Raw genomic sequence first — 13,111 nt, 5'->3', positions numbered from 1 at the left:
ATTGCCATAGCTAATCTAGTGTTGATTGACTGTAAATTAACATACGGTTTGCCAAACTGGTAGTCAGTAGTGTCATCTCTGGGCCATTAATTCTAGTACAGATGAAGTATTTTGTAGATTTTACAATTTAATTAGCTTTTTGCCCACTATGAAATGTTAAGACGTATGCTTTCCCTGTAACTTAGGTTTAATCTTTTTCTCATAGAAAGATGACATGTGACAATCCCATGTGAATAATTTTGCATAATTTAGACGTACACCCATTTAACAAAGCAAGCAAGCAAACAAACAAAAAACGCATGTGACATGTTCACAGATTCTCTCCTTAGCTTCCAGAAGTTATTATGGGGGAAATGTGACAAAAAGTGGCTGGAACTGAACTGTTTTATCAAACACTTTATTCACAGTCCTTATGTTTATTTAGTGGATTGTTTTGCAAATCCTGTCAATATGCATCTGAGACCTATTATGCTAGGAACATCTTCATGCAAGATGGATTTTAGTTGTTGTTGATGCTCTCATTAGACTCCTCTCAGGTGTCTTATGAAGGGCGTAGAAAAGGAGGACACACTCTCAGCTTGGGTAAACATTGTTATAAGCTAGTACCTAGGCTGATAGGATGTGAAAGTCTTTGGCATGCATAGCAGAGTAAACAGTTGTTTCAAGGGCATTTGGAGAATTTGATTTTGTTCCATGGTTTTGCTCAAAAATATTATATCATTTCAAACTAGAGAAGCTGCACATAAAGTTTGTGAGCTGTGGAATTATTTTGATTACAATTTGGGGGGGAAAACCACTTTCAGAAAATAATAAAAGCATGTGTCTTAAAGAACTGCAAAGACAAATATTTACTTAGGAGGAGTTTTTCCTTCAGTACGTTTCATTTTTAAAGATGTTTATTCACAGTAACTAGAAAAATATGTCAAAAATTGAAAGATATTAATTGGTGTGCTACTTCATTATCACACCTATTTTGAATTCCTATCCATTTTTTTTAAAAAGTCAATGTCCTATTAGACAAAATCCAAAATGAAATTAAAATTTCCCAAAGAACATTTCTCTCCTTTCAATACATTTCCATTTTCCTCCATGTAAATTTTTGTAATGAGTGATACAAATTCTTTTTCTTATCATGATGTGATGACTGTGTTTTGTATATCAAGTGACTGTACTATAGACATTTGGCGTAAACTCTTTGTACTGTCTCATTTCCTCATCCATCACTGTCTGTCAATGGGCATGGTGCTGTGACCAGTGTTATCAGGTGACGACAGTACAGGAAGTGAGCCGCCATTATCACCCCCAGAAAGGCTCCCCATCAGACGCTCTAGTACCAGAGACAAAAACAGAAGAGGGGAAACATGTTTCCTACTGACGACAGGTGATTACACGTGTGCTTCTGATGGAGGGATCAGGAAAGGTAGGCATGCATTTAATCAGATCCTAACAGGTGACTTAGCAATTCAATGCTCAAATACATGGAGTGATGTAAACTCTCTTTCACCATTTTCTAGGAACAGTTGTGCATCATAGTGTTCTTTTCCTCTTCTCATCATATCTTCTCTCATTATAAGCATTTTAAAATAGATATCATAACAGCCTACTTGATTGTCATATCTGAAAGACATTTCACCCTTCATTCTTTTTTTTTTTTAATTTTCTAGCTTTTCATTTGTCTATGGGCAGAATTGTAATGAAGCATTAAAAAAATTAAGCCACTCATCTAATTATTTTAATATAATGTACGCTGCAGTCTCTAAAAGTTATGTTTTTTTCATATAATGAAACTTACTAATTGATTCTTTGCATATGTTTGGTAAGTAACTGATAATTATAAAATAATAATAAAGTCTTTTTTCCAAAGTAAAGCATTAAACATACTCTAATTGTCTCTTATCCAGTATTTGGGCAATTTTCCCCAGTGAATTACCTGAATGTCAGAAGGTTGCTAAGGTACAGGAGCCTCAGCCATACAGAACAGTATATCCAATCACTCAAAAGGCTACTTATGTACTTGCAAAAATGAACTTACAGAATTTCTCTTAAGAACAGTACTAATTTTAAGTTTATTTTAAAAATTGACACTGAATAGTGCCTGGCACACAGAAGATACTTATTAAATATTTGTCCACTGAATAAATTGTATTCGGCAAGCAACTTAGTTAAGGAATAGAACAGAGTACTAAAGCTGCACTCCATCAAGTGGTTTCATTTTCCTAGACTGCGCCACTGTCTATGACTATTCCTCAGGTGTTGTATTTTGTTTGGGTTTTAGTAAACTTTACTGACCAGACCATACAACTGTACCATTTTTCTCTTCCTCAAGAAATAGTTTTGTGACACTTATAATCCACCTTTGCCAAAGTGCTGGTGTGCTCTTAGATAACCTCCTACTTTGATAATCTAGTTGCTTTAGTGCCGGGTTTATTTTTCTCTCTTTATTGGCAGAATAGAGAAAGAACTGCATATGAAAATTTCCTATGCAATTGATTGAATTTGAATGAAGAGCCACTCCAAAACTTTCCTATTAGTTTGACTGTATTTTTAAAATAGTGTGGTTATTTGCTATTCATTGCAGTTTCTCGCTATTGAATATGTTACCATTTTAAGCCTAAATATTTATTTTGTGGTGCCTACTTTTTTTTGAAATAGCTCATAATCCATGTTGCGCTTCTCTTCCATTTTTTCTGAGCATTTTATTTTATTTTGTTCTTTCTTTATACCTGTGAGTCTCAAAAGAGAAGACAAAAGATTTTTCTTTTGCTTTTCTAATATGTAGTATTTTAAATACTTCATTCCAAGTACTTTCATTCTCTGCATCTATCTCTTGCATCAAAATGTATTTCAATTGTCTTAATAGGTTTATTTCATTGTTTGATATTTTACATTTAAATATTATGTGTTACAGCAGTCTTTAAATATTTCATAAAGGTAGTTAATATCCTGCATAGTACATAGAGCAAAAATATGTACATATATGAAATAAAAATTAACAATTTCATATACAGAACATATTTTACATGCATTGTAATCTTAATTCATTATATATGTATATACATATATATGCGTGTATGTATATATGTACATTTATGTAATATATGGTTAGATTTATGTACATTTTGAGCATCAATTAATAAAGTGTCATATGCAATATTTATACTAAGGTTACGTGTTTAAGAATCTAGCTAGAATTTTTTTCTACCATGTTAGACAATATTTTGAATTTTAAACTGTCAAAGGGGATCACATATGAAGAGAGATTTTGCAAATTATAGAGCACTATATAAGTATAGAATTTTCTGTAAAATGGCAAAGTTTCATGAGCAAAGCAATTAATAAGATATGCAGTTTATATGAGAAAATTATATGCACGATCTTTCTTTACAAGTACAAATTCTATCAGTGAAAAACATCTCTGAAAACTCAACTCTGAGCTTTTTTTTCTTTGTCATTCCTCACCATGATCAGCTTCTTTTTCATTCTTGCTTAATTCTTTGGCAGATTTGTGTTTTTTCACCCTAGGTCTGGTGACATTTCTGGCCTATTTAACTTAATCTTCTCAGTGTCTTATCTTGTCATATCTATCAGAAATTCATTCATTTCTTCTATTTCCTTCATATAGATTATAGATGTTTCCTATTATTCCTGCCCAGATATTTATTTCCTATATAATTTCTTCCTTACCTTTCAAATTTGGTCTCTATACTAACCTGATTTTAGAGTTATAAAAAGTGTCCCCTATGTAGATGGAAAAAAAAAACAAAGGCTGGATTCCCATTGGATTATTTTCCCATCAAAAAATATAAATGTAGCTAGACATACATTAAGAAAATGTATGGATTCCTTAAAAGAGTGAACTCCCAAAACTTAGAACCTGTGTTTTTATTTATACAATATTTTTAGGAAATCATATAGCATGAATACAAACATACCCATTAATAGTACATGAATAGGCAGTTTCAGTACTGCCCAAAACAAATACATGCTTTTAAAAGCTTTTTTTTCTAGTTAATTCTTTTCTAATCATCAAAATAATGCAATGTTCATTATTTGAGACAAATTCTGAAATATGGAAAAGAAGCAAAAAACAAAAACACCCTGATAGTCTCACTATCCTGAAACACTATTAACCTTGTTTGTGTGTGTGTGTATCTATTTAGGGCTGCACCCATGGCATATGGAAGTTCCCAGGCTAGGGGCTGAATCGGAGTTACAGTTGCCAGCCTATGCCACAGCCACACATGCTTTTAAAAGCTTAATAAAATGTATATCATGTATTTAAATGTTCAAATTAGATTCAATATTCTTTATTCTCATGAATTATATTTTCAGTCACTCTACTCATTAAAAGTTTGATCAGGAGTTCCCATCATGGCACAGTGGAAATGAATCTGACTAGGAACCATGAGGTTGTGGGTTAGATCCCTGGCCTTGCTCAGTGGGTTAAGGATCCGGCGTTGCCTATGAGCTGTGGTGTAGGTTGCAGACACAGCTCAGATCTGGTGTTGCTGTGGCTCTGGGATAGGCCAGCCAACAGCTCCAATTAGACCCCTCGCCTAGGAACCTCTATGTGCCATGTGTGAGGCCCTGAAAAGACAAAAAGACAAAAAAAAAGTTTCATCAGCAAAATTTTATCAAATTTTTAATCATAAATTAACCAGCAGAATAAAGGAAAAATATATTTTTTGAATAACATAATTTTACTAAAATACTTGTTATTAAATTATACAGAAAGCCTTCTCAAATGAATACTAAAATTTATATTAAAAATAAAAGGATCTACAAACAGAATGAATAATATTTATGTTAATAACTGTATTTCAGGGAGTTCCCATTATGACACAGTGGAAATGAATCCAACTAGTATCCATGAGGATGCCTGTTTGGTCCCTGGCCTCGCTCAGTGGGTCGGGGATCTGGTGTTGCTGTGAAATGTGGTGTAGGTCGCAGATGCAGCTTGGATCCTGCATTGCTGTGGCTGTGGTGTAGGCTGGCAGCTGTAGCTCTGATTAGACCCCTAGCCTGAGAACTTGCACATGCCATGGGTGCAGCCCTAAAAAGCCAAAAAAAAAGAAAAGAAAGAAAGGAAAAAACAAGAAAAGAAAGAAAAAAAGAAAAGAAAGAAAGGAAGAAAGAACTAAGTGAATTTCACAAAAGTAACTAAACATTTAGAATGGCGATTAAGAATTAAACATAACTAGCATGATTAATATAAATTGTCGAACAGATTTTTACCTTTAGGAGGTCTTATAGGGAACATAGCAGTTGTAGGGAACAAGATGTAAATTTCATAAGGATGATTTATATGTATTAACAATCTCTTTGGTTCATGCATATTCACTAGTTTGCTTTTAATCAGAACCAATCAATGTTTATAGTCTACTTTACATTTTTAGGTTATACTAAAAATCCACATCAGTTTGGATAAATTATTCTTTCTATAGTTTTCAAAGTTGTATATCCAACTGAATTATAGAAGAGCAATGATAACCAGCCCTCTGGGTACCTGAAGGTCTCTAAGTAAGAATAAATGACCTGTAATTTCTTTTTAATTATTTATAACATTCTCCCATTAACTATTCCATCATCCACCAGAGTAGAATGAAGTATATGCCACCTCTCATGCTTTTATAGCTCAAAATACTAGCAAAAACATGTTGTTATGTAATTCTTTCATTCGCAGAAATTATGTCTGAGAGAACTTTCCATCTACAAAATATCAAAGAAGATATCTAATCTGCTGAAAGTTTGTGTGTGTGTGTATGTAGGGAGGGGGTTCCTATTAGTTCAGCCTTATCCCACTGTAGAGTTTTATTGCAGTCTATTTCCACATCAGCCTTGAGTGCTCACAAATTGCATGATCACTAGTCACTTAAATCACTTCTCCTCTTCTAGTGAAAGGAAAAGAAGTAGCATTAGCTTCTTCCCTAGAAATTTCATGAAAATATAGAATTCAAGGAAGAAAGAGCTGGGAGGAACATGAGGACACACAAATACCCATTTTCTTTCTTAAACAGTTATCAAGTACACTGTGGGCAAATCAGGGCCCAAGGAGTATGTTATAGGCTAAGGGAGATAAGAAGTTCTGGAATTGTATCCACTTGCTCAGCTTTACCTGCACACAACAGAGCATTTTGTTTTCCTGATATGTAGTGCTTTTTCAGTAGAGCTGTCAGAACATTTATTTGCTAAGCCATATGACTACATTTTCAGTCCTGCTTTGAAGACAGTTTCACTTCTAACTTTATACTAGGTACTTCCCACCTCATTTAGCTGCCTCTAATCTCTTCTAATTAAAAATACTACAATGTACGAGTCCTTCCAAAAGTGAGCTTGATAGGGTAGTGAGCTTGATAGAGTGTTGCTTGAGTGGCTAAGGCAAACCAATGGGTCAAAGCTTATGGGAAGGATCTTTCATTCTGTTAAGTCCAGGACTGTCATAAACAAAAGACTAATGCAAGATAATAGAAAGAAAAAGCGCATTAAGATCAAGCTTCTCTCAATTCCTGGTAGGGAAAAGTAAGCTGAAAATGTACAATAAAAATCTGACTTTAATTTACTGAAATTATAACTTGATTTATACATTGATTTCTTTTTACTTTTTTTTTAATCCAAAGGATTAGAAATGTTCATTCATTCTACATCATCTAGATAATGGTATAGCCATTATTTAGAAATCATCCATTTAATTTCATAAAGCTGGGAGATTGAATATCCCAGAAAAAAAGTTGTCCACTTAAAGTTAAGCATGCTTTATCAGATTAGTAAGTAATAAATAATGAGATAATAGCTCATTTTTTTTTTTCAGGAACATGGTTTGAAATTTAAAAATACTAGCCAAATTTATATCTTACTTAAGTTGCTTTGCCTGATCCTTAAAAGATTCTGATATTGTATATGCCAAAGTTACATCAATACAAACCATAATTTGGGGAAGGATAGATTTTGAAGTATTGCAACAGTAATTTGTGATAGCTGGTTTAATCTTTTGGGAATTGCAGCTAGATTTAGCTATATTTTTTAGAGTTTTAAATTATCTCAAAATTGAATTCTTCGTAAACAAATTCTTCTCTGAGTTCAAAAATAGCTCTTTTGATTACCCTGTATGATATTGTTTGTCTGTGTCTATTTTCTGGTTGAATTCAACTGATGTCTGTGCATTTTTTCATAAAAGGATATGAAAAATCCCGAAGCTTAAACAACATAGCGGGCTTGGCAGGCAATGCTCTGAGACTCTCTCCAGTAACATCACCCTACAACTCTCCTTGTCCTCTGAGGCGCTCCCGATCTCCCATCCCATCTATCTTGTAAACCAAACTGTATCAGTCAACTAAATTGTCTTAATTCAAGTACTGTTTACTCCATAATGGAAATAAATGTAGATTTACTCCAGGCTCCATTAATACAGTATAAATCTTGCATGATCCTACTATCCGAAGTCAGAAATGCCATTTGGGTAGCAAATGAATCTTATCCTTGCTTTAAAGATTATCTAAAGTAGTGCTACTACTTCTCCATATTAATTGCCCCAATTTATTGCTCCATATTATTGCTCCTTTCGCAATAAAATGACAGATAGGGTCAGATATTGGCCAGTACCCTAATACATAAACGTATCTTCAGGGAGATATATTTAAACCAGTGTGCTTCCAAATGCCAACCACTTCATGGGAACTTCATTTCTTGTGACTTTAAACCATTCTGAAGATATCTGGAATTCTATTTTGATTACACACGACATGACTGTGGTCAGCTCATTTGCATGGACCATCTTGTCTCCATCACCCGAAAGCAATGTCACGGAGTTCGGGACTGTGATGGCTTGGGATATGTGTACTTGCATCGAATCATCCTAATGATGTGAAAGCACTGGTCGACTGTTCTGCATGTTGAATTGGGGGCAGGGAGGGCGAATTTCTCCTTGATATTTTTTTCCTTTATTCTTTGAAAGAAATATTTGTTTAAAATAGTTTAATTTCTTGATTGATTTACTTTTCTTCCAAAATGCTGTATTGGATTCTGAATGTCTCTGGTTGTTTGCACACAGATAACTGCAAAGAGGTTGTCATTACTGGTTACACGCAAGCCGAGGCCAGATCTCTTACTTAAAGGCTTGGGGAAGGCACAAAACATGAGAGAAAGGTAACTGCCAGCCAGGCTTGCATTGTTTAAATAGGAATTGCTACTTGGTACTAGAGTCATTATTATTTTTTTTAAATCCCAGAATTTGTCATCATTTTCAGAAACAGAGTGCCAAATATCACTCAAAGCTCTTGTCATTTTTTACCCCCTTTCTTTATTTTTATTTATTAATTTTTTTGCAAACAACAAAGAGCACTGTTGTTCACAGGAAGCTTTCTTGACCAGCCTTAAATTTCTGATGCACAGGATTAATTAGATTTTCAGGCAGTGTTTAATCAGGTGCTTTGTCCTGTATGTTGTTCTGTCCGTCTGTCGTAGCTTCCTGTCTTAAATGTATATGCCATCTGTCTCCATGAAGCACAGAAATGCCTTGAGAAGGTGTTCATGATATTATTACTTCTCTCCTGTCCCTTGCCTTCTTTGCTACTTGGAAGAAGTCTCTCTACTTTGTGTATAAATTATTGAGCCCCAGGGAGTTCCCGTTGTGGCGCAGTGGAAACAAATCCAACTAGTATCCATGAGGATGCGGGTTCAATCCCTGGCTTTGCTTAGTGGATCAGGGATCCCAAGTTGCCGTGAGCGGTGGTGTAGGTCACAGACGCGGCTCAGACTCTGCGTTGCTGTGGCTGTGGTATAGGCCAGCAGCTATAGCTCCAATTCAACCCCTAGCCTGGGAACTTCCATATGCCATGTATTTGGCCCTAAAAAGCAAAAAAAAAAAAAAAAATAAAAAAATAAAAAAATTATTGACGCCCCATAGACTACCTAAATTAAACAGTACTGTGAATCTTTTTGATAAGCAGGATATAAACAGCAATTTCACCACTGCATTTGGTTGCCTGCTGCAGTGTCAGTTTCTACTACTTAGCAACTAGAATTCATTACCACACTCCAGTGAAATCCCTCGGTGTCTTATTCAGTGCAAGTGGAAAAAACTCTGTTTAAACATCCCCACAAATGCAATAGCAATAGTGTATCTGGTGTGTGGGGCATGAGAGGGAAGGAAAATGCCATACTATAAATTGAGAGATAATCATATTTCTACACATTTAGGATCCTTGAGACTGCTAATTCCTAATGCTCATGTTTATTTTTAGAAAGACATTTGTCGCTTTTATGATTGGCCACCTAACATGTACTACTTTATATCCCTAAGTCCTAGAGCATGACCTGCATGTCAAGAGATCTTGTACAACAGTGTATTTACCCAGACGTAAACATCTTGATATTTAGAGATTCAGTGATGCTTTTGATAACACCACACATAGAAAGTTATAATTACATACAGCTTTTACGGTAAAGGAATTAATATACTGTCTGGTGCTGCTGTTATTGACTGCAGTGTTGTACAGAATTTATCATGGATTTTTGACTGCTGAAAAAGGGACAGTGGAATTTAGCCATACCAAGGACTGTACTGGAAACAGACTTCTGCTGCTGAATGTGCCCTGTTGTGACCAGGTTGCACTTGGAAGAAATCCCGAGTCTTCATGAGGCATTTGAAGCTTATCAAAACTGTGGCTAGAACTCATTTGGTGCTCCCCATAGGAGTGGTCTGCTTACGGACTGGCCAGTGTCCATGAAACAACTGTAAATACCAACGTGTGTGCATGGGTCAACAGCTTTGGCCATCTCACCTCAAAGGAAGCCAAATTCATGATCAACATCTCTGGAGCTTCAAGTAAGGCCCATACCTCTGTGAATTACCCCTCACGGACCCGCAGTAGATTGTGCTGTGACTATTACAAAGCAGTAATATTGATGTGGTATAGGTCTGTTTTAATTTCTCTTACTTTTCCTTTGTTGATTGAACCCATGAACATTGCATCATTTTTTAAATAAACCAATTATATTTTCAGCTTGTCATATTATGTTGTGAAATTTTCAGTGCCTATTTATTAAAACTGACCTATTTGTAAGTTCTACATTTAAGTTCTGAAAAAATGACTTAAAAACACTCACTAATATCTTTCATAGTTTGTCTTTTGTCATTGTTACCTCAATTATAAATATTACAAAAAATAAAATTCTGGCAATGAGAGTATTTTTTTATTAAATGATCAAGGAACAATGTCATTGTATAGTAGAATATTAATTGAATTATATCCTAAAATGTATATTTTGCATAAAAGAGATATTCTTCAATCACTTTTTTGTGAGTTTTGTGGCAAATGAAGCTTGTAATTGTCTTTAAAACTGTTGTAGTTGAAACTGTGTAAGAATTCTTCATCTTGCTTAATCAGTATTTCCAGAATCTATTAGTTCCCCTGGGATTCTGAATATAACATATAATCTAATTATGAACCACTGTGTCGTGGACCTTTCATGAACATCTCAAGGTGCATGCACAACCTTGGTGATAGCCAATGGAAATGTAACTAACTGAAATGAAGAATAAAAGGCAAATAAGCTGGGGATAAATGTGAATCTTATCTGATTAAATTATTCATATTATTTTCTTGGCTCTTCTCTTTGTTTTGGAGTTTTCAATAGGCTTTACTATTTTTATGTGTCATAATACCAAACCATACACTCATACATAATAAAGAATTTGAGATGAAAGACCTTATAAACGTACATAAGCTCACATTTTCATTCAAGTCTTAGGCATGAAGTCAGTATTTTCCTCTTCTAAGTGCTTTGCCTGCCCACATTTCCCTTATTTTTCTGCCTATATTTCTGAGAGGGTAAAATTATTGATTATTATGCTGTTTCATTTTTGTATAGCGTTTTATGATTAATAATGAATTTTCACTTATACCTTCCAACTTAATCATCACAGCAGTTCTGGAGGTAAATATTTTTTGTTTTCACTTTATTAGTGGTACAGTGATGGATCACAGAGGCAAGACTGTTCACTTATATTTTTGTCACAGATAATTTCCCTTGCCATAGTTTCTTATGGTTTAAATATTTACTGAGCCTCTTGTAAATGCCTCATTTTCTAAAGATGGCTGCTGTCTCACTTTTGGGTAATGAACCCCTATTTCAGCAGCACATAATATGTAGCTGGTATTCATTTATAGTGGGATTGTGTGTAAATGTACCCTGTAAATTGTATGACACCAATGGGAAAGGCAAAATGAAAAAGAGAAATAAGGTTGGTGAATCCGACACTGTCCCATAATGCATCAACAGAATCTTTTTCTAGGTCTAAAAGTGCTCAGTTTTCATTATTTAGAGACTGTTAAGAAACTGAGAGTCAGAAAAGAAAATCTGTCTAAATATAATTACTGATAAAATGATGTTTTTAACCATGGTGTCATGATGTAGGATTTACTGTAAAAAGGAGAAGTATGTAGGAAGGAAATGTATTTTAATAGATGATAATTGCCATCAAATCTTGATTAAAAATTAAGATTAAATAGTCATGAATGAAAAGTGAAGAGAGTCATTTTATCTTTGAAATAAAGCATAAGACAGATGAATGGAATAGCAACAGTGAACTTAACTTGGAAAGAGACAATGAATATATTAAAAGGCTATAATACAAAGCAGGGACTTTGGAGAATTTATAATGTGCTTGAAGACATTTAGAGCTAAATGAATCTGCTAAAAATTGAAATCCTTAGAAGTTTATGATGATTAAAATATGTGATTAAAAATTTTCCTACTGAAAAAAATTCTTCCAATTTCCCCTGCCAAAATTTAATAAATTGTTTAAATATTTGAACATTATTAAACTGTAAATTTATACAAATTTTCTCTAACATGGCTGCGGTATCATTAATTTTTATCTTAAATTTTGTAATTTCCTGTTCTCCCCTAAAATAACTGATAATTTTCATTACTGTCTAAAAAATTAACTAATTTAACTGAATTAGTATTACATGATTTCTTTATTTATCAAACCATCATGTCAAAGTGACAGACCACTGAGCATGAATTTTGAACATTAAAATGCTCAAAGACTATGGGTTCTCTAGTGAGAATTGCAGATACCTAACAGGCTTTTTTTTTTAAATAAAATGTATTTTAGAGCAGTTTTAGATTCATAGCAAAATTAAGCAAAAAGTACAGAGTTCCCATCTATCCCCTGCTCCCACTACCTGCATCCTACACCGTAATAATTATTACAATTGATGAATCTGCATTGATATATCATTATCCAAAGTCCATAGTTTACGTTAGTGTTCATTCTTGGTGTTGTACATTCTATGAAATTTGATAAATGTATAATGGCATGTACTAATTATTTCAGTATTCTACAGAAGAGTTTCACTGCTCTAGAAATCCTCTGCGCTCTGCCTATTTAACCCTTCCCTCCTTTTTCAACCACTAATCTTTTTACTGTCTTCATAGTTTGGTCTTTTCCAGATGTCGTACAGTTAGGAGCATACAGTATATAGTCTTCTCAGATTGGCTTCTTTCACTTAGTGATACTCATTTAAGATTTCTCCATGTCTTTGGGTAGCCTGATAGGTCATTTCTTTTTACTGCTGAATGATATTCAACTGTCTGGGTATACCATGTTTATTTTGTCCCCTACTGAAGGACATCTGGGTTGTTTCCAACTTTTGGCAATTACACATAAAGCTGTCATAAACTTGTGTGCAGGTTTTTGTGTGGGTATGTTTTCAATTCATTTGGATAAATATCAAGGAGTACAATTGCTGTTTTATAGGTAGTTTACACTCATTTTTTTTTTATTTGGTCTCCTGACATTGTTATCAAAACTAATGTCCTCCTAATTTATCTTCTCATTTTAGATCATGCAAACCACACAAGAATTATTGTAAATCTGTCACTTCACTTCAAGCTGTAAATATAGTGATTGTTTATTCACCATCAGATTCTCTCTTAATAAAGATTTTTAAACAAAAGATAGTAAAAGCCCTTATAGAAACCAATAATTAAAAAAAATAACTATAACTCCATAATTTTCAACTCCACAAGTCAAATAATTTTGTTTTGTGAATTTTCTTTTTTTCCCTTTTGCTATACTCATTTTATAATATTAATGTGTGTT

At 33.9% G+C, this 13,111-nt stretch overlaps 1 protein-coding gene across 2 annotated transcripts in view; it reads left to right on the top strand.

The window, feature by feature from the left end:
- Nucleotides 1–10,168, top strand: part of KCNC2 (potassium voltage-gated channel subfamily C member 2) — a 197,000-nt gene extending 186,832 nt beyond the window's left edge. Inside the window, exons 4-6 of one of the 2 annotated variants that reach the window (XR_007135851.1) lie at nucleotides 1,256–1,420; nucleotides 7,175–8,142; nucleotides 9,485–10,168. Coding sequence is in view for 1 of the 2 variants with exons in the window: in XM_047787211.1 (XP_047643167.1) it covers nucleotides 1,256–1,420; nucleotides 7,175–7,311 (302 nt within the window). In the remaining variant the exon portion in view is untranslated. Of the gene's footprint in view, nucleotides 1–1,255; nucleotides 1,421–7,174; nucleotides 8,654–9,484 lie in introns of those variants that run through there. The other variant, XM_047787211.1, reaches the window with a different exon arrangement.
- The last annotated feature ends 2,943 nt before the right edge of the window (nucleotides 10,169–13,111 follow it).

This window comes from Phacochoerus africanus, chromosome 7, assembly GCF_016906955.1.
Source record: "Phacochoerus africanus isolate WHEZ1 chromosome 7, ROS_Pafr_v1, whole genome shotgun sequence".
Taxonomy (NCBI): domain Eukaryota; kingdom Metazoa; phylum Chordata; class Mammalia; order Artiodactyla; family Suidae; genus Phacochoerus; species Phacochoerus africanus.
The sequence above is the reverse complement of the archived record's forward strand: the minus strand, read 5'-3'. Positions and strand labels throughout refer to the sequence as shown.